A 22679-nucleotide genomic window follows, 5' to 3' on the forward strand; every position below is an offset into this window, starting at 1 on the left:
TACAGGCTAATTTTCATCCGTGACCTACTTTATTATTTTGCAGAGCTTCATCCTCATCCACGGCATCATTGCACAGGTCTCTACAAAGTAGGATGTTAGGAGAGAGGACTACTCTGCTAAAAGAGCTTCAGTTAAAATATAAAGAAAACGTAAAGTACAAATTGAATTTGTTGACACCGCTGGGGTTAAAATAAATTCATCTTCTAAGCTTCCCCAGTTAGACATTTTTCAATACATGAAGGCTGGCCTGAGGCTTTTTTCATGTTTCTATTTTCAGCCCACTGTGTATGAGTGTGACACTCATGTTCCATTGAAATGACATAATCACGCTGAAAAATCCCATTTTTAATTTATTTAAACTGTTGTAAACATAATAAAAACATGATCAGAAAAATCCATGTATTTTTATTCCATAAAAAAAAATTCATTTGAACTTTTCATGACTGATACAAATCAGAAAAAATATACATTTATATTAAAAAGGCAATTCCCGAAGCCTGTGTTTCAGAGCTGAAACCTTTCTCTGTTTGACTCTCATCAGGTTACTTTGTAATTCCACATAATCTGTAAAAACAGGTGCTTTGATTTGTTATAAATTCACTAATTAAAAACATCATTTTAAAATTACTTGATGTTTTCAAAGCAGACAAGCTTAGAAAGAAAAAAAATCTACTGGATCTGAGCTGCTGTTGTGTAATATTTCTGTAGAAATCCGCGAGTCAAAAACCCAGAAATAACCAAAGTGTTGGCCGATAGGCGGAGTAACCTGATTTGATCTGACACAAAGTTCTGTCCACTACACAGACACGCACACACACAATTTGTGAAAACCAAACACAACCTGAAGGGAAGAAAAATACGTCGATGTGGTCAACATGTAAACTTCCAGAATTATGCGGACCCCAATTTGGGAAACATTTGCTGAAAGAACTCCAGGTTTCAGCATTGTCCACTGAAGTTCACAGATGGTCTCCTCATTTTAATCAAGCAGAAAACATGGAAAGCTTGAACTTTCATTGGCTTTCCTCACAGAGGAAAACAGGTCCAGGCTGCTGTACAACACAATTATTCAGGCTGATCTGAAACAAAAGTCCAGTTTCAAGGATCAGACTTTCTTTCACTTGGAGAAAAAACTGGAAATCTTGCTTTGAGTCTTCAGAGGTGGTGAGAGAGGAGCTGAAAAACAAAGCAGAATCCTAAGCACGGTGAAAAACTTTCATCCATTAGACAGAAACGTCATCTCCAGTATGGAGCTGTGATGACATGGAACTGCAACAAACTGAAAACCAGACATAAAGTCAAACAGATTGATCAGAGAAACACGTGTAACATCACTGATGGATCCTGACCTGCAGAGGGCTGCTCCTCACTCACAGCAGGACACGACACGGGCTGACCAATCAGAGCATCCAGCATCTCTTTGTATTGCTTCTTATGGTGAGGGCGAACAAACACACCGAACCCTTGAAAACACACAACACACACATCCTTAGTCAAATCTCCAGCATGCAGAAGCCAGGAGATCTGTGGAGGACTCATGCAGAACCTACTGATGAGGAGGTGGAAATTCTCATCCCTCTCTGTGAATAAGCTCACCACGGTGGCCACCAGGCTGTCGTAGTCGTCCGTCTTCTTGTAGCCGTGGATGGCCTGGAAGAGCTGGGCGGACCTTTCAGGTCCCAGGGCTTGCTTCACGTCGGCCAGGAAGGCAGCGTGGATCTCGTTCTTATGGTCAGAACCTGGCCAGAAGAACGCTCAGTGAGCTTATTCATCCACCCTGCAGCTAATTTTCCAACTGAACTATTCAATAAAAACTACTGCTGTCAGTCAATTAGATGGTTTAATCAGATTAATCACACTAGCTCTGTGTTTAATCACGAGTTTCTTGTTTATTTTGTAGCAGAAAGCAGGTAATGTAATCTCCCAGTACTCAACAGGAATTAAGAGAAACTTACTTCACTATACATGCAATCAAATAGTAGCAAACTTGTTCAGGGGGAAGCAGACAGATGAGATATATTTTATTTTACAGTTTTTGGGTGCCCCACCCCTTTCTCATGCTGCCCTGAACAACTGCCCATATAGCTCATGTCAAAAAACATCACTATATGCATGCTTTCAAAAATGTTTTATTGTTTCAAACCAAACATGTCTGAAGATTCTCAGTTTTCCAGGTTTTTATATTCAGGAAGACTTGAAGGAAGTCATTTTGTTTTAAGCATTCATTTAGAAATATCCCACTCCGTTCATTTCCTACGAAACTTGTGCGATGAGGCACTTGTCCTTGTCCTCCTCCAGCAAAATTATCACCGTAATCTGTGCGTGTAAAATTTCGAGCTCATATATGTAAATGTGCACATGCAGGCTAGCGACGCAACAAGTTGAAAAATGTACATTTTTGTTCCCGTCTGCTGTTGGGTAAAAAAATTAACCTTCCGCTGTTGTTCTTTGCTCCTTGTCTGTAAGGTCCATAATGTTCTGCTGTGAACTACATAACGCTCGGCGGGAGAGAGGCTTTTAGGTCAAAGTAGGTAGTTTGATTCAGCTGCATCATGTAATACTAACACCTTAAAATTTTCTGATTAATTGCATGTGTTAACACGTTAACAATGAAAGCTAAGAAACTGGCTTTTCAGAGCTACAACGACTCTGTCGGACAGGCAAAATGGTCAAACACAGCAGTTGCCGCCCTGGCTTAAGATCTCCTACCAGATGGAGCTGCTCTTAATCCCTGCTGGCTCAGGTAGGGTCCTCCTCTGTTGAGCTGCTGAGTGTCGAGCTGACTGCATGTGGACCTGGAGCTCACAGCTCCCACCGCTGGGTGATCTACAGCCGGAAGACAAACACATCAAAGTTTTCACAAACTTATTGTTTCTAGGAAATGAGTGTAAATTTGTACTTTTTAATGGTCATTTCTTTTTTTTCCCCCTTCCATCGAGATCACTGCACTAGTCTGTATCACTGCCGTATAAGGAGAGTTTCAGACACTCCCCTAGACTTCCACAGAACGACTGGAAGTCACGTTACATACAGTTCCCAAGTTGCAACAGTGTGTGAGTGTAATTTGTTCTTGGTGGGTCAGAAGTGTTTCTCTGGCAAGTTGAAAATGTAATATTTTCTCGCTGTTGTGAAGCGTTAGCTTACTGCATTGCACCACAATTAATCAACAATTATGTTTTATGTCGCCAGTTTTTGTTAATTAAAATCGTTTTCTTCCTAGTTGTGTTTTAACTGCAGCCATCTCATTGTGAGCACTGAAGCGGGGGCTTAAGTCTGTCTAATTCAGCGTTTTGCAATATCCAGCTTAAATGCTGGTAGTTGATCGTTTTCTCATTTTTGTGGTAATTCCAGTTACTGAACCACCTCAACTAGAAAATCTTTAGTTTTTTTTCTGCAAGATTGATGCGTGTAATTTAATTCAAGTTATACATCCTTTGTCAGAAAGGGCCGCATAAACGGAAACATCATCATTAAGGAAAAACTTAATTGTGAAGATGAGTCATTTTTAAAATATATTTTCCAGATAAACCACACGAGAATGATTTCAGTGGACTGCTGAAACAAGCTGCATACAAAGCATTACAAAGGTAGCAATCTCATTTTCTGTTCTACAAAGTAAGAACTCTTCATCTAAGTCAATATGCTGAATTGTGCTACACAAATAAAATTTGATTTTGATTGATATGCCCACCTGAACACCACACACACGGAGCTTGTCACACAAACACACTGAAGGATCGAACTTGTTGGAAGTTAGCATTTAACTCAAAGCAATCCCACCAAAGTTCCTGCTGTGGCTGGACAGTTCCAGAATGCAGAAGCATAATTTTCCATAAAGTGAAACAGAACAAAAAGCAGAACTGACAGGATAGTTGTAACAACACCACAATAAAATGTGGAGATAAATCATCCACATGTTAGAGAAAATACTCCTGATGTTCAGTTTTAACAACAGCAAAAATAGATTTTTTTTGTCCTGTTCTCATCGCTGTCATGTTTCCTGATACAGAGTCGGGCTGTTTTGGCAGTAAGGGATGATATTATTTTTACGTCTAGGCTTTTTTTTTTAGAGCCTCCATCAGTAACACAAAGAGAAGTGGCTCAGTTTCCTACCAGTCTGCAGAATCTCAGCTTTCTTCTCCTTAGACAGCGAGTGCTCCGGTTTGAACCCACAGCCCTGACCCACCAGCTCCTGACATTTCTCATCAAACGTCTTTTTGTGATGTGGACGAACAAACTGGTAGAACCCTACGGCAGGGAAGCAGTCGTGGTTAGAGCAGACACGCTTTTACAGACTTCAGAGTCTGAGGCAGAACAACGCACCTCGGAACAGGCTGTGAGTGTTGGGGTCTTCAACCAAAACAGCCGTCTCTGTCAGCAGGACGCTCAGGTCGTCTGTCTTCTTGTAGCTCTGCAGAGCCTGGACGATGTGGTCGAAGCTCACCTTGCTCAGAGACTTCTTCATGTCGGCCAGGAACTGTTTGGCCCTGCTGGCCTTACTCTCCTCTGGCCCATCCTCAGAGACACTCGCTTTCTTTAGGGACCAGGTATAAAAATTAGAGGATCAGATCCTGATACAAACATGTTTAAGTTAGGAGAGTAGCAATAAAACAAGCAGCTGCTGAGTTCGTTTGGACCTTGGTTGATCCACTGCTTGATTACTTAGAATTTAACAGAAGTGCAAATTTTATTCTAATAAAATTTTTTTTTTGTTTTTGAGACTTGGTGCCCCGACCACCGGGCTTAGCACGTTTTCTGGGGAAAACCCTGGGTTCAACACTTCAGGTCAGAAAAAGCAGGATTTAATCATCAGTGTAAAGTGTACCTGTTCCTGAATCAGCTTGATTTTCCGCTTCCCTCCCCGCAACTCGTCCTCCATCTTCTTGTCGTATTGGAGGGACAAGGTGGAGAAGCGGCCGGCCTTCAGAAGCAAAAAGTCCACAAATCATTTGAAATGACAGCATTGTGTCTCCATGTTGATCATGAAGTAACCAGCAACTGACCTTCTCCTCTCCGACATTGTTCTTGTCATCCTCCCAGCACCGGTCACCTCTCTCCAAAGCGTCCAGCAGGTTGGTTGGTTTCCTCTGATTTTCCTGCACCTCACTCTCATAGGCGATGCAGAGCTTAGCCACTCCGTTAGCTCTGCTCTGCTCATCTGATCACAAACACGCCACACAAAGTAGTTATTTTAACATAAAATATGTCAGGTTTTGTTCTTTGTCTGCAGTTCCTATTAAGTTAATGATGTCACACATGAAAGGATAAGAAGAAAACTATCCTGTTTGCTAAAAGACACAAAAAAAAAAAGAGGAAGAGGATAATTTGGTCAGATCAGGTGAAAATAGGTACTGGACCTTAGAAGTTAGTGTTTTCATAAGCTTTATTTCAAGGAACGTAGCATAATGAAGTAACTATGTCACCTTCAGTATATAAAAGTATATATCTAACATAACTTAAAAGAAATTTGACTTTGATGTCTCAAACATGCACGAAACATTCCATGTATGCTTATGAGAGAATAAGATTAGGACATAATGCAAGGCTCAAAACAGTGAATAACACAGAATACCTTTCCTTTAAGATGTGATATTTCTTGAGTTCTGTAGGTTTAAAATTTCCACTATGAACTCAGCCTTTATAGAAAGTATTGAAGGGTGGGCGGACAGATGAATAGAATAATGAACAGAAAGCTGACAGATTGATGGCAAAGCATTTTTAAAATACAATACTGACCCAGTTTTCTTCTCTTGAGGCTGGGAAGGTGTGCATCCAGGGCCTTTGCTTTCTGGGTGTGGTAACTTTCAGAGGCAGAGCCGGAGGAAAAACTGGGAGTGTTTGATGAGCATTCGGTTGGAAGGTTTTCTAGTGCAGGCATCTTCACCACAACAGGCCTCTGGAACATTCAAACACAACCACACTGAAGCTGTAGTCACAACAAACACCCGCAGTACAGCATAGCATATCTGAACTCACTTAGAAATATTTTATCAGGACTTTGCAGGTCAAAATGGTCAAATTCATAAACAGGAAAACGGTTTTAATTGATAAAATCCTTCAAAGTAATGCAACGTACTATTTTCTGTGCAACCCGAAAGAACTGAGACACATCACGGACAATGTTCCCAAATCTGTCGTAGAGGCGAACGTACGGCTTGACCCAGGATGGGAGCTGAGCTCTGGCATCAGAGCTTTTAAACCTAGAGGAGAAAAAAAAACAATGTAAGTTCCCATTTTCCCCAGAGAAACAGAGATATCCAGTGTTAGGAGTTGTGGTTAAAGTTATTGTGGGAGTGGTTTAAATGTAAAAATCAACAAACTTTCAATTCAGTTCAATAAATTGTAATTCATCACAAAACGAAATCATCGTGACTCATATCACCAAGGAGTGATTTTGGAGTGTAATATCTAGGGTTCATGTATTATTATTGAGCTTTTGAGATGCTAAATAATCAGCTGCTCCTAATTGTAAAGAACCTCCATCACATCGTAAACAACTGTTCAAAATTTTTAAGCGCAAGAGCAAAAATCCTTTCAGCTGCTCAGCATCCAGAACCTGAGAAATAATTGTTCTTAAAAGCAACAGCTGAATCGAAAAGAAACATGAACAAAAGTCTGCAACTCTCTTAGCGACCCGGTCTTGTTACTTCACAAAGTCAAATACTGAACATTTTTGGCCCAAAAATGTTTAGTATTTGTGTTGCTCCCAAAATCCCTGGATGAACCAATATTGAATAAATCTTAAAACAATAACTGTGTATGTTTGAATGTAAATTAATTTCCAATGTAATTCCAAAGTATTTAGAATAAAAAAAAAAACTTAACAGAGGCTTGAAGAACAGTGCAAGAAAACTGCTCAGTGAGTCATCATGATAAATAAAAAAATAACTAAATTATGACAGCTGATTATGGATTAATAACAGTAGAACCACTTTCTGCCAACCAGCTGAATGCATCATTAAACTGTCACTTAGACTCTGTTCTAATCACCAGTTGCCTAATTATACCCCAGGTACTTAAAAATACGATGAACAAACTTGGAACCAAAAATAATGCTATTACTACTACTACTACTACTACTAATAGTAATACATTTAATTTATAAAGCCCTTTTCATATCACCAGGATAAAAACAAGGATATATACCTTTGATCACAGAGAAAGATGGCTCCGTAGTCCTCCTTGTGGCGGATAACTCTCCCGATGGCCTGGTTCACTGCTCTGAAGGCCTGCTGTTTGTACCACTCCTGACCTGACAGGTACTGACAGGAAGAGGCATCATATCAACACTGAACATCATCAGACTGGCCTTCCTGGGGCTCAGCTGCCAGTTTAACCTTACCCTCATTCCTGGAGATTTTTTTCTGCTCATTTCGTCCAAAAACTGCATCTTCAGGATGACTCGTGGGTCAAACTTGGGAGGAAACGGCAGGCCGGTGATGATGACGCCCCGGCCAAAGGTGTCTGCAAAATCCAAACCTTCACTAGCCTAGGGTAAGAACAACAGGAACGGAGCTGCTGTGAGACAGTCAGTCATTCACACAGTGATGATCCCATTTACTGCGGGTTAAATTTGGGGAGTTTGTTAAAGGGTTTTTTGCTGAAAGGTTGGTTGAGGAGCAGTGAAATCCCTGCAGAAGTCAGGAATATTTCTGCCTAGTTCCATTTCTCCATGGCCCTCTCACACGCGGGTGTTTGCTTCAGAAACCACGCGAGCCGCATGCCGCTCGGGCTCCCAGTAACCATCAGCTGCTTCTGGTCAATAAAACCTCCAGCATGGATTTCTCAGGAGTACTTCCCACAACTACGATGGCAAAGATTAAACATCTTGTGAACATAACTTTACAAGTTCTGATTTCAACTGAATCACACATCTACAAGCGTAACATGTAGAGAAGTGATACTTTCAGCTTCTTCCATTCACTTGTTTCGCTTCAGAAAAGTTCAGAACTCTTAAAACTAAAACATTTAACAGAAACCTTGATGCATCATCAAAACACAGAAAGCTGTAAGAATCATTCTCATCATTAAGATTATTCTCAGCACACCATCAGGGTCTGGTGTACCGAGTCAACAGTCAGCTGCATATTTCTTCTGTCATCCATGAAGTGTTGGAGGAAAACCATGATGAAGACGATGTGCTGCTATTGTGTTGTTACGAGCTTACCTTCCCACGGCAGACGGCAAAGAAGCTTCCTCCTTTAGACACTGGATCATTCACTTTGTTGTAATACCCATCAATAACCTTTAAACACACACAATCAGGATCAGGTCAGCAAAGAAATCCAATCCAACTACTACGATCCCTGAGACCCTGAATATGCAGGTTCTTAACGTTAATTATTGAAGAGCAAGAAATCCACAAAAAAAATATGCAAAGAAGATGGATGCACTTTGACAAAAATTTGATTTGACAACAAACAACAATCAAAATAATGTGTTAAATATATATTTAATATTGTTATTTAAAAAGGCTATTTACTCTGTAAGAAGAAATAATTCCTGATTTTTTCCCCTTTTGCTCTTCATTCCTCTGTCTTTCCAGTTGTTCCATTTAATGAAAACTAGCTCACCTCGTTAAAGGTTCCCTTCCCTTTGGGTTCAACAAACATGGGCTTCATGTTCTCGATGCGATCCGTGTGTCCGTTGGCCTGGAGAGAAAAACCAAACTCAGAGCAAAATGCTTTGACACGTACAGTAGCTTTAAGGCGAGCAGCAACATGGTGCCTCACCAGCTAGCATGGCACCTTTACACACACAGGATGCATCATGCTGAACATCAGCGAAGGGGGTTCAGGGCTTCCCCCAGTGTTTTACAAGCCTGGTGGGCCACCAGGCCTCACTTGTTCCCCCACCAGGCTTAGCATTGCTTGTTTACTTAAGTATATTTAAAATGTTTGCAGTTTTTAAGACTTTATTGTTGGTGATAGCAAGTTTTCCAGTCAGAAGCAGAGCTACTGTTTCTGACTGGAACCAATTTGAAAAGGAACGCCGGGTCCTTACAGCACTGACAGCTGATCAGATGATCCTGGTGTGGGTTGGTTGATAGAAAACAGTCGCAACATATGCTCTGACACATGTCTGATGCGCCCAGTGTGTATTGCTCTTTACTTTCAGAAATGTAAAAATTCTGTCCAGCAAATCAAAACTTTTAATTCATAGAAAATAAGACAAGAAAACAAGAGGAGGAGGGGCAGGGGGGATTTCCTTGAACTGCATAGATGTTTTCCACAAAGTTATCATGGAGACTTTGGACTCACCCTCCAAAACTCCAGAGTTTTCTCCATCAAAGGGAAGGAAGGAAAAAACACCAAGAGGCCATGAGGAACCACCCGGCTAAGGTTGGCTGAGGAGAAAACACAAACATCAAGAAACCAGAAGGAGCTTCAAAATGAAATGATATGGGAACAGAAAATGTTCATTATTTCCAAAACCTGACAGCTTGTGATTGGATAATATCAACTATCACAACTGATTTAAATTCAATTGAGTATTCATCTACCAATAGCTGCAGTTAGCAAACAACTACAACTGGAGACATCGTAAAAGATTTGTTAACTTTTTTGTTTGCTCTGAGAATTTCCTGTTACACATTGATCTAGGGCTGATTGTATTGTGGCTAAAGAGTGTTGATTGTGTCTTTATTTTCAGCAATATGGAAAAGAATGAAAAAGAAAGTAAAAAAAAAACAAAACAAACAAAAACCAGAAAAAATAAAGAAGTTGGATCTTACCTACAGTGTTTCCTAAAGAAGTCATGTTATCAGGATTAAACCTAGCAAAGAAAAGACACATCAACACAGCTGCTGCACAGGTGCCATCACAGCTGTCAAACAATACATTTACATATAAATGAATACACATATTTGGATGTAGAACTTTGTATCTGTATTTTTGTGAATTCATATAGTGTATCAACTTAAATAGAGATCGTCTGTATAATTTTCTAGTTTTTGTATTTTAGGTTTTTTTGTCCCTGTATGTGTTCAACATGCAGCACAAGCAGCTGATACAGATTGGCAAAATGGGAAATGTTGAATACAACAAAACATTTTTCTATTACTAGCATTGTATTGTCTTTCATTTTAACTTTATGGAAAGTAGGATCGTAAACTCCAGTGACTAAAAAGCAACCAACCAAGCAACCAACCAAAAAAAAAAAATACAAATCTTGACTTTGGCCCAAGTTTATTTACTTGACAAGACAGAGCAGTTATTTTCAAAGAGAAGGTGACTCACATCCCATTATTGATCAAAGCTGACGAAACAAAAAATAAAAAAAATAAGTAACAGAGCAGGGGAGAGAGAGACAGTCACTCACACAGTGACAATCTAATGTCTACGTTCTAACCACAGCTTCTGATTGGAGCATTTCTATTTTTAATGAATCTAGATTAGATGAAGTCCTTCATTTAGCCGATGTTTGGAAGGCTTCGTCCAAAACAATTTAACATCTGTGGGAAAAATTGAGAAAGACCGACACCACGATTCCAATAAGTTCTCCTCATGCTGAGAACATTTACCTTCGATCGAATGCTGAACTCAGGTGAACTCCATCTGGACCTCGATCAATAACGCTCACAAAGATCTGGTCTCGATCGATCACATGGCCATTTTCGAGAAGCACCGGAAATTTTCTGGAACAAATAAAAGAATCGAATCATAGCAAAACACGGGTTCGAAATACTGACAACACAATCCATCACAAGCTGTTCAAATACACAAGGTTAGAATAAGAAAACATAGAATAAAGGCTGTTTTTATGAACTTAATAATTGAACAATTTTAAAAAACAAACAAATAAAAACCATCAGTTCTATAATCAGCTAAGAAAACAAAAAGTGAATGATTTAGTTAATTTGTCCAGGCATGGGCCAAATATCAACCAGGCCTAAAACAATCTTTGTTTTATTCTCGTCATTTCTTATTATAAATTGTTTAGAGGAGTCTTACATCCTCATCTCAGAGGTGAAAGAGGTCAGGGGAGAGAGGGTGCCACTGGTCAGAATAACACAGCGAATGTCTTGATTCACCAGGTCCTGCATGCTGAAGCCAGGGGAGAAGCACCAGTAACTCAGGACGTTGCCTACAACACACACACAGAAGCAGATCACACATTTTAACTCATCCAACTGTTGGATGAGTTCACTGTTGGATGAACAAGCCCCTCTCTCTGCCTTGAGAGAGAGCAGACTGATCAATTTACTCACAGATCAGAATAATAGCAATCTGAAGAAACTTAAGTCTTCAGTGACAACACATGTTTTTGTAATCCTTTAAAGTGATCTTCATCGGTGGTTCTCAGGTTGTTCTTTGGTAGCTTCCTTGTTCATTTCCAGTCTTATGTCGTCTCATTTGCATAGGAAATTAACAGCCATCTATAAGATGAGCTGAACTTATAGAGAAACACTAATCATTACGTCAGATGAAAATCTGGTAATCAGTTTATATTTATGCACCTGAAAAATAAGTCACATCCTATTTGTGTTTCATTTGTTCTCCATTTGTTTATTGTATTGATAATTTTACAAAGAGCTTCTGCACTCAAAACCATTTTCTAACTAATAATAACTAATAATAAAAGCAATACAGAAACCAGCTGCTGAAGAACCTACCACAGTTTGGAAAATGCATATTCCATCATCCCTTTTTTTCCCTAAGGACGTAACGTTACAGAATAAAAGCCATGAGCTAAAGGTAATTGTTTTAAATAAATAACTATGTTACCAGAGATCCATACCTTGTTTCTTTGAAGAAGGAGCAGACCACAAATCAGGGGTCTGTCTTTTTCTCTGGTAGCTGTTGTCAAGATGGATGTGAACCTGAACCAAGCAGACCATCACACCTTAAGTTAGCGTGCAAGCAAGATCAGCAGGCAGTAGGTAAAATGTTATTATTGTTTTTTTTTTCTGGAACAAAAAAGGGGGTGACAGCGGTAGGAGTTCTCCCTGCAATCGGTGGGTAGCTGGTTCAATCCATGCTCCCACTTGTTGTTTGTGTCCTTGCCACAAACAACTTGGTCAGAAGGGCTGATAGAGCAAAATGGCAGCTTCACTTCTGCCAGACTGCCCAGGGCAGCTGTAGCTACAATCCAGTAGCTTCCCATCGTCAGCGGGTGAATGTACTCTTTGAGATCTCAATTTGATATAAAGGGCACTATAAAAACAATCTATTATTATTATTATTATTATTATTATTAACTGAACAGACCTTAAAATGGGCTGTGTTGAACTCCATCTGCTTCTGTTTGTCCTTATCCGATGCCTCCCCACAGAACACCAACTAACAGACCAGAACACAAGAAGAAGTTACTGTTCCACCGCAACAGACTCCGGAAGAATAAATTAGCTTTAGATGGCTAAAGCTAATTTTGCTTTAGCCATCTAAAGCCAATTTTGCCAGCATATGTGGCAAATCTTAAGATATCTTAAGATTTTACTGTAAAATAACAGAAGATTTAAACTCAAAATGATCATCCTTTATTAATAAGTGAAATTCAGAAATATCACCAATCTGGTAAGGAAGAAGCACAGACCTTTAAAAACAGCATGTCAATCAAATGCTACACAGAATCAATCAGTGGAACTGAGTGGGTGAACCTTCTGGTATATAAAGAAAGTCTGATTTTATAGGATTTTTCTCTGCTTAAAAAAAAAAAGAGTTTCCTGACATCCTCTTAAAAGAGCTACTAGTTTTCATCCAACAAATGGTTTTATATTCCACTGATGTAACTGGATGAAATGTAGAAACACAAACTACATCCTAAAGATGGAAATATAATCACAACGTTTTCTGAGTTGTTAACACACATTGGATCCTCCAAGTCAAAATAGCTAAATCAGGTCAATTCCTACATTCCCACATATTTGTCTGGACATCTCGAGAGTGGTTTCCTCAAACTTCATCCTGTAGCTCACCTGTATCATATCAACCAGCTTCTGCAGTCCAGCTGTACTGAGGAAAATTCCTGGCACTGGTGAAAAACATTATGTAAACGATTGGTTAGAGAAAAAAATCTGCGCATGCATAACATTACTGTAACACAATTATTACATTAGAGCCTATGAAAAGGAGTAGAAAACGTATAATATACAAAGCGGCAATAGGAAGAGACGCTGTCATACTGACGTCCAGCCAAGCTTCCAATGATCTGCTCCAAAGCGTCATGGATCTCTGTCTTGGTCCTATAGGTCAGATGGGCTCTCTCCAGCAGCTCATAGATGAAGCTGATACAGAAAGAAGGGGACATGTCATGTCTGTCTAGGATCAGCCCAACACACTGACAAATTGGCTGGACAATAAATCATCCCATATTTCCTTAATTTTGGGAGACTGGCAATCGGCCAATGCCAACATGTGACACCAATCTTATCTTCCTCCACAGAGGTCTGAAAATCAGCCACTGTCTCCCTCTGCTCTGCCGTGAGAGAAGGCTGACAGACAGACCCACCCACCAGGTCACGTCTGCACCTATGGGATTAATAATAGTCACCCCACTGTTTCATACTTAGTGACTTTGTCGCTATAATTAGGGACTTTTCAGACAAAAAATTATTAGAAATTGGTATCTGCCAAAATTCGAAATTATGTTAATAAAAGTTTTTTAAAGGGCCACTGCTTTACTTTGTTTCTGTCCTTCCTTTTTGGTGTCTCTGCTTCTAAAAACAGTGTAAGAGCAAAAAACAAAACAAAAAATCCCAGCCATTTTTTGGTAATTGACCTTTTGCACATGAAGTCACGCTGTTCAGAATTGTACCCCTCCGCCATGACGGACGTCAAAACAACCTATGAGCTCATGTGTAGCCTGTCAGAAAACAGACATCTGGTGGCCTAATGTGACTTTTATTTTGTTGATTTCACTTTAAAAATGATCATAGGATGCTGCACGGTTGGCTGCACAAACAGACAAAGATGCAAACTTTTAATGAGGAAAGATATATTGTGGGTAAGGCATCATTTACTGTCGGGACTGAAAGTGATAGTAAGCTTACATTTAGAATTTGATAATGTTCTAGTGTCTGCCATGTTTTCACATTAAAAAAGCAAACAAAGCAAAGAAGGGTCTTTCTGCTGAATTATGGTGCTGATGTCAGCTGCTCTACTTCACATCATGGCACACTGACCTGAAGCAAAGCAGAATCTTGAGTTTGAATTAATAACAATATAAATGTGTTTCAGAGCCCCAGTGTTTAATCCTTCAGTGGTTGTGGTTTGAAGGTTGTTCAGGAGGCTGCACTTCTTCTGCTTCGGGGTCAAAGATGAACGGGTTGTACCACTGTGTGTCTGCTGGTAGCCATTTTCACGTGTCTGAGGTGCTAATGTAAACACTGAGTTAACGCTACAACAACACATTCCTCAATGAGCTCAAAATAGGCAGAACTGATTGGGTGAAATCTCGATATCCAAGAATGATTTTGTGTATTAAATGTACTTAACATGTTTTGCATAGCCGACAGACCTATCCTAGCTTGTTCAAGGAAGCATAATAGTGAACATTTAAGGGACATTTAATTAACACCCAACTCAATTTTTTTGCTGATAAACTATCTGGTTATTATTTAGGGTAGTAATATCTTTATGTTATATGTGCAATTGTTGACATTCTAATATAAATTTGTCTAGTTCTGCATTCTTTTGCCTTAAACCGTCTCATTCGTGCTTTCAGTCAAACGTTGCCTAAGTAGTTGAATTTTCCTATTGGTTGCAGTGGCACAGCTTGGTACAACTACATCACAGCCCCACATTCAGGTCTAAAACCATCTCACTCTGACACACAGTCTAGTAGCGAGTGTGGACTTGGAACAGTGAGCGTGGCTGTGCAAACCACTGATCAATTGCGCTAAAAAGTTTGGCAAATGTGTGCTTTATAAGTGAAGTGGACACAGAGTGAAATACAGTAAGTCTCTTCTCTGCTCTGACTGTATGCTGCAGCACTGTGGGCACAATTTCAGTCATATATACAGTATGTTGTATTTATAAACTCAGCTGCGACTTGAGTTTTGTAAACTTGTAAAACAAAGGGTTGAAAATGTTATTTTTGTGCATCGAAAAATAAAAATGTCTGTATGTACAAAAGATTTGTATTTGTAAAAGATAATTTCACAAACTGTTAAAATCACCCACATTCCTGGTTTTGTGATGCCTTTGTCACTTGGAACTTCATACGAATCAATGGCAGCTTCCAAATCCAGCAGTATTTCTGTCAAAGAAGACAGAACATGTCATGAACTTCAAATACAACCAGAGATACCGCTAGGAAAATGTTGCTCATAAATTATACTTACTTTTGATTTTAGCGATTGTATTTATATCTATTTTTGAACCTGAAAAAATACAGAGATGAAACAAAGTTACTTGTTTTCCTGGTACAAATCTGCAGTATATGTTTTCATAAATTCTCAACACAAATGACTCCAATTTATGACTTCAAGACTTTGATAGCATTGCATTACAAAGAAAAGGGTTAATTCACTTGCTTTCTAGGAGTCAATTATTCATGAATTAGTTATTCAAGAAACTTGACCTGAGCTCAGGGACTCTACATTGTGGTCTTCTGTAACAGAGCCTCCTTGGCTGACTTCTCTAGCCTGCTCCACCAGCAGCCGGTCCACAGCAGCGATGGCAGAAGCGATATCGTATGGAGTCAGGTCAAAGGATGTTGATTCTTCACACGTCTTCTCCTGCAGAGGACAGAAAGGCTTCATATAAAATCGTCAAAACAAGGTGGCTCCACAAAGTATTGACTCAGGGGTGATTAATACTTTTGCACACCGCACTTTTCAGTTTTTTATTTGTAAAATATGTTTTGTATCATGTATAATTTTCTTTCTACTGTCTGGACAGCGAGTGTTTGAAGCTGATGCCAAATTCTTTGTTTGGTCACACAATAAGTGACATGCAGGCATGCTGCCGATTTAGACAATCAATATTTTTAGAGTACAGGGAATAGCTCTTACCACATTGTGAGCTTCGTCAAAAATCACCACGGCTCCATTCAGCTCAATATTGTGAGCCCTGCGGCTCTGTGGAGAAAAGGACAACATTACAACTTCTTCAGAGAAAATTGGTTTTCTTAAGACACACCTGTGACCTATGAATCATCAGAACATAACGGGTTCTTCAGGAGCACAGACACCTCACCAAAGGAACAAAGACCCTTTTATGCCAAAACAAGGAGCTTTATCAGTCAGAACAACCGCGTTAGGAAGATATGACTTATTTCTTTTGCAATCATGACTCCTTTTCTTAATTTAAAGTGTTTGATTATATAAAGAGAAATGAAAATCAACACAGACGAAGACAAAGCCATCCATCCATGACTTAGCTCACTTTTGGATCCAGCAGATAGTTGTATGGCATGAAAATGACATCAGCTTGCTGCTTTAGAGAACGACTGAGGTAGTACGGACAGACCCTGGAGAGATACAGCAGATCACATGTGATCTTTAGCCATTGTTCAAGTAAATAAACAGACAGAGAGGTAGTAGGGTTACTTTTGTTTGTTGCCAAATTTGACCAAGTCCTCCACATCAAGGATAGAGTTAACCAAGTCTCTGTCTGTGCTCTTCTCTAAAGGAAGACAATTAAAAGGAAAAATCATAATTTAGACAACTGCTAATCTTATTGTAAAGATACACTGCATATCTTGGAATATCTAATTAATGAACCTCTAATGCTTGTAAACAATTAATGTTAACTTAAAAGAGATTGTTTAAACACCAAAATATGGGATTCTTTGAGTTCATTTAAGAAGCCTTTGTGGAATTCCTAATTATTAAATTCTTGATAGCTGCAGTAATTGATAGATTAAGAATCAACACTCCAAAAAAACATTATTGATTTCTACTTCAGTCAAAATGAATAAAGCACAACTTTCTGATAATAAAATTCTGTATTTTATTTTGTGTGTATTTGTAATATGTGCCAAATCTGTCGATAACTCTAAATTAATGTTTATTAATTCAGAGCTAATTGGCCAGTGCTGCGACTTATGCCTTCACCTATTAGTTTAAAACCTAAACCCTATCAGGAAGGGATGCATAAATAATAACTGAGACTGAAATATTTGACTATTTTCTTAAATTCAGATTTAATTTTGATCTGAATTACTAGCTTCAGTAATAATTGCCCAAAGCAATTATTTCACATATTCATAACCAACACTAGACTCCTACTAGCATAAAAGCATTCCTCTTGTTTTTGCTCAGTTAAGGTCACTTCCCTGGTAAAAACTGATCATTACCGTCAACATTGTTGTAGTACTGACATGACCTGGTGGACACCTTTCCTCTGCACATATGAACCTGGATAACAGAAGATTTAAAATAATTATCTCCAGATATGTACAAACTAGCTTAGTACAAGGATTCATTTTGAGCACAAACATGAATGTGCTCATTCATTTTAGGCTATATCACATGAAATGGCATAATGTTACACTGCTTGGAGCAAGCAGCAAAAGGCAATGGCCTTCCAATTCATCTCGAGAGACTCGAAGGCAGAACAGGACGTTTTGGCTGATGTATGGCTTGGAGGAGTTTTAGACTAGGTGTGCACCAATTAATCAGCTCCGATTTCCCAATTTTTGTATGATCAGGAAATTTTTGTGACACCAATCTTAGATCCTTCTGAAAATCAGTCGACCTTCTGGTTTTAAGAGAGAGAGCTGACTGACAGACCACCCACACGTGCATGTCTGCACGTGTGGGTGGTTATCAGCAGTCCCCCCGTTGTTGCCAACTTTGAATCTTTGCCGTTATATTTAGCAACTTTTCAAACGAAAGAAATCTGTATGGGTCAAAAACCGAACTCAGCAGCCAGAAAACTGCAATCAGTTCATCCCTATTTTAAACCTCCAACTAGACTGCAAATATGGCCCAATTTATTAGCTGATGGTTAGTTGGATTGGTAGCAGAATTATTCAGTCTACTTGAGACAACAGGTCTCTAGTAGTGTTTACTGTAACACCCAAGTCGAGGTTACCTTGATGTGGTTGCTCTCCTGACGCATTACTTCCTGGTTGATACACAGCTGCTCTCTTGACCCCAGCACACACACCTTTGGCCTAATTCAACAGACATACAGAGAAATCCAAATTATGATGCTGACGTTCACCGATTTTAACCTTAAATACTAAATTCAGCTCAACAGTTCCAACTTTAACGCAGACAGGCTCCCCGTTTGACTCCAGAGAACTTTGGTATACAAATGAATTCATGGCTGCATAGATGCCTGCAATTAGAGGTGGGCATTTATTGTATAATTTATCCTGATAAACTAGATTTATTGTTGCCACAATAAATTCCAATAAATTATATTTATTTATTTATTCTTTATTTGACTGGTTTCCTAAAGAAGCGCATTACACACGGGTGTGTTTTTCAAAAGCACCTTTTGTGTTTGTGGGGTTACCATTGCTGTGCCATGCAGTCAGCTCAAATTTAAACACATAACATACGGTAAGAAGTAGTATAAATAACAAACAGGGTAAGGAATGGAAAGCCAAAAGAGCCTCAATTAAGCCAATTAAAAGGATACATGTGAAAATGTTAGTAAAATTTGAGATGCCTTCATCAAATTGATTAAGATCTTTTATCTTATCTTAGTTTTCTAAAGAAAGAATAACATATAGAAACTGTTATCGGTTAGAATAGGAAGAGAGTAAAGTAGAACATGAATGGAAAAAGAAGGAGACAGAACAACGTGTCAATCATGTCTTCAGAGAGTAAATATAAATGATCTTCTACTAGTTCCAGAATGTCATGGGTGGCGGCCCATCTCAGATAATCTGGCCCATGTAATATTTACAACAGTGTAATGATGAGAATGTATTCTTACATAAACACAATTTCTCAGCAAATGTAAATGTATATCAATCAGCAACAATGACTTAAACAACTGACTGAATAAAAACTACCAACTTGTATTTTGTACAAGTTAATACAGCAAATGCTTACCTGTCTCATATCTGTAAAATCTTTAAAAAATATTTTCAACTCTCGCTACATACGATAATTTCCGTTATGCAAACCCAATGACACTGTACAAAGATTATCAATAAGATCATTTACCTGTATGACGTATTCTTTAACTCATTGATAACCTGTGCAAGCTGTGAATGAGTCCTGGAAGCGTAGATGATCTTGGGAATATCAGTGTAGTAGGCTGAAGGATAGAAAGATCAGAAGAACCACAGTCAAGTGATGAAGTTGCATCAACTTAGTTGTTGCTTCTCTCTGAAGTTTCTAACAGGATGATCAACTCCATCAATCCATTATCTTCATCTTAATCCGGGGTCAGGTTGTAGAAGTCCAGACTTCCCTCTCTCCAGCCACTGGGGCCACAGTGCCAACATTGAACCTCCAGCATATCCTGGGTTTTCCTCTGGACCAGTTTTTAATGCTCCTCTAATCTGGAAAAACCTTCCAGAAAATTGCAAAGCTGCTTGTACTTAAGAGTTTCTTTAAACCCAGGCTGAGGAGGCTGAAACATCACCAGTTTATAACTGTCTCTGACTAATAATAACTGGAACATTAAATAATTCTAGTTTTTATTCCAATATTTGATCATTATTCTTGATGGTATTTGAGAAAATGTATATGCAGGCGGTTTACCACTACCAAGTTATAGAGGACAACTCAATATATGGAATCACAGTGAACAACAATAGTATACATGAGGTGCAGTACAACAGAAAGTATAAAACAAGAGATAATAAAAACATAACATGAAATAACATGGAATTACAACAAGTCTGGCATCCAAAGATATCTATCTGTATCATAAACAAATGCTGTAGCTGATGTTATAACAGGACGACTGTCTTAACATGAAATCTTGGATAGTTTTTGCTCAAGATGATCATCCTGTAAGAACCCCTTGCTGGTCAGTACCTGTCCGTAGAAAATACCAACTATGGTTCAAACATGCAGGGACGTCTTCTGTGATGAAGACACAGAGAAAACAAAGTAACATACTTGGCTTGTCCCCGTCAGTAGCAGCTGTCCCCCAGGAAGCCAGAGGTGTGTTTGGGAACAACTCCTGTCCTTTCAGCTTGTCTGCCAGCCTGCGAGCAGAGATGGAGTCCCTGAAGTGCTCCCTCCATGCAAGAGTGGCACACAGCAGACACAGAGTTTTGCCAGTTCCTGTAGGACTCTCCAGAACCCCATTAGCTTTCTGGGAACAAGAAACCAGACACACACCTTTTACAGAATTTATTTTCTTTATTGTACATCAACTCCTAATAGACCGAGGACAGTAGGGACGAGCTCAAATCGTGGCAGTGTCAGCTATACTGTCAGCTGCCACAGCTTAGTAGCATCAGCTTCTGACTTTAGTGGCAGGTGACACAATTTCTACCACGGATTCAGTGTCAAAAGCCGCGGCTTTTGTGACAAATGACAAGAAAACATTTACTTTTAGGAGTATTTATACTATGCTCTACTTTGTACTTTTACTTGAGTCATTTTATTATGAAGTATCACTGTTACTTGAGTAATATTTCTGGATTCTCTACCCTCTGAAGGAAAAATAAACATGTTTTAACCAAAGGTTCCCCATTCATTCCTCCTCAAAGTATAAAAAGCACTTATTGCTTGCTACACAGCAGATGTAACAGGTGTGGACGTTTCTAGAAAGCTCTCGTGTTTCCATGGGAACTTACCTCCTGCAAACATTGCAACACTTTGCTCATGTAGTCTTTCTGACACTCGTACGGAGTGAAGGGGAAATTTACTGTCACTCCTCTCAGATTCAGTGAAGGCATCTCTGTCTCCCCAGCCGGACTAACTACAGTTCAGACGGCCTGTAAACGCCTGCTATGTTCAACACAAAGAAACACATTACAGAGAAACTTTGTTGTCACTGATGGAAAATTCATTAGCTTCGCGCCAGCTTCTTCTTCTTCTTCTTTTTTTTTCTTCTTCTTGAAATTTACTGGCGGTTGGCATTAAACGGCCAGGTGTTTTAGGTGAGCGTTACCGCCACCAACAGGTAAGGAGTGTGAATTACATGACATAAAAAACAACTATATCAACTTACACTGTTTCAAAAAAAATCAAATATTGCCTGATATCCTCTGCTTCCTGAATCCTTTTGCAATAAATCAACAATGTCAAATTTCATTTTCATATTGCTAAGATTCCTAATTAACTTGTTTCTCTGAATCTGGTAATTCACACCAAAATAACCTGTTCTATTGTATGTTCCCCACAATCACATTTTCCCTGTCACATTTCCCTATCAAAAATAATGAGCTATTCAGTCCTGTGTAAGTTGTGAAATAATGATCTCTTCTCTCCTGTTTCTTTCTGTTCTTCTCATTTGTCCAATTCTCTTTTGGATTTTATAAAATCCAAAAAGTCCTTTCCTTTCTTCTACCCATAACTTTTGCCACCTCTCTTTCATTTTTTGTTTCATTATACAATTTATTTCTGTCATACTAATACTAACATTAATATCAATTGGTACTCTCCTTAGCCATCCCCTTAATCCTGTGATGTGCTGAAACCCATATGAAATTTACTTTTAGCCCCATCATATTGATTGTATAAATTATTTGTTGCATTTCAATTAATATATCTGGTCTACTGCCTGACTGACTATGTTGTAAACTGGCTAATGAAGAACTAGAATCCAAGCAAATTATTGATTTTAATGGTCTTACCTCCTTCACCCATTGAACTGCTAAAAATAAAGCAAGCATTGCTCCTGTATACACCGAGACTCCAACACTAATCCTTTTCCCTACCATAATTTGAAACTGGCACAATAAATGCTATCCCTACCCTATTAGCTGTATTTTTGATGCATCTGTGTATATATATATATATGTACATGTATGTACATAGTTATAATACTGAGTATTCCTGTACAATAGATTTATTCATAATGAGAAATTTATCTTTGTTCATCTTTTCTAATAATGAAAAATCAACTTAAGCATCAGGAAGTATCCAAGGTGGTATTGTGGGTAATGGAACTGTCTGACATATATCTAGTTGCTCTAAATGGATTTTATTAACTTTAGAATTTAGTAACCATGCAGGTGCTTAAAAGTTTAAGCACCTCTACTGTTGGACGATCATTTCTTTGTCCCTGTAGATTTACTGGGTCAAATCGATTTGACCAGTAGTTTAAAGATAATTGATCCCTTCTAACTTTAAGAGGCATTTTTCCCATTTCAACCTGTAATGCTGCTGTAAAGATGTTTCACAAGCACCAGTACATATTCCTAAAGCCTGATGTCGGACATTATTTAACTTACGGAGGTTTGTATCTGCTGCTGAGTTATAAACTATGGATCCATAATCCAGACTGACTTAATTAACCCAGTATAAATTGCTTTTAATTAATTTCTATCAGCTCCATTCTGCTCCAACTAAACACCTCATTATATTTAATACCTTCCTACACTTCTCTATTATTTTGTTAATGTGTACACTCCATGTCATTCTTCCATCAAACCATAATCCAAGAAATTTAAATTGTATAGCTCTAAATAACCCCATTATTTTAGTTTAAATAAATGGGAAAATTAGTAGAACATGCAAGAAGAAAAAACAGAAAACAAGAGTCAGTTTACTCTTTTTTACGACATGCTAGAATACAATTTAATGCAAGTCTTAAAACTGAACCTGTGACTTTAATTTTAAAAAAGTATTTTTTTTTTTTACATAGTAG

General features: G+C 38.7%; 1 protein-coding gene across 1 annotated transcript; it reads right to left on the bottom strand.

Moving 5' to 3' along the window:
* Positions 1-930: 930 nt before the first annotated feature.
* rtel1 (regulator of telomere elongation helicase 1) lies at positions 931-20922 on the bottom strand. Its single transcript, XM_028012745.1, has 33 exons — positions 20662-20922; positions 19976-20174; positions 19070-19163; positions 17982-18063; positions 17242-17302; positions 16493-16568; positions 16329-16413; positions 15956-16021; positions 15523-15679; positions 15284-15322; positions 15123-15198; positions 13128-13225; positions 12917-12972; positions 12210-12281; positions 11740-11821; positions 10953-11085; positions 10523-10636; positions 9734-9774; positions 9261-9346; positions 8574-8651; positions 8168-8245; positions 7343-7489; positions 7147-7262; positions 6077-6200; positions 5737-5896; positions 5004-5158; positions 4826-4921; positions 4324-4534; positions 4114-4248; positions 2710-2826; positions 1551-1739; positions 1350-1463; positions 931-1176 (listed from the first exon to the last, which is right to left on the bottom strand). The coding sequence occupies exons 1-33, from the start codon at positions 20761-20763 to the stop codon at positions 1118-1120; spliced, it is 3498 nt and encodes a 1165-aa protein (XP_027868546.1). The 5' UTR covers positions 20764-20922; the 3' UTR covers positions 931-1117.
* Positions 20923-22679: the final 1757 nt, after the last annotated feature.

The sequence above is a fragment of the Xiphophorus couchianus genome, chromosome 1, assembly GCF_001444195.1.
Source record: "Xiphophorus couchianus chromosome 1, X_couchianus-1.0, whole genome shotgun sequence".
Classification (NCBI taxonomy): domain Eukaryota; kingdom Metazoa; phylum Chordata; class Actinopteri; order Cyprinodontiformes; family Poeciliidae; genus Xiphophorus; species Xiphophorus couchianus.

Coding starts and splice junctions, on each gene's coding strand:
- rtel1 (XM_028012745.1), bottom strand. CDS start 20,763: ATGCCTTCACTGAATCTGAGAGGAGTGACAGTAAATTTCCCCTTCACT. Junction 15,199..15,283: donor TACAATCGCTAAAATCAAAA/GTAAGTATAATT, acceptor CTTCTTTGACAG/AAATACTGCTGGATTTGGAA. Junction 4,535..4,825: donor TCAAGCTGATTCAGGAACAG/GTACACTTTACA, acceptor TGGTCCCTAAAG/AAAGCGAGTGTCTCTGAGGA.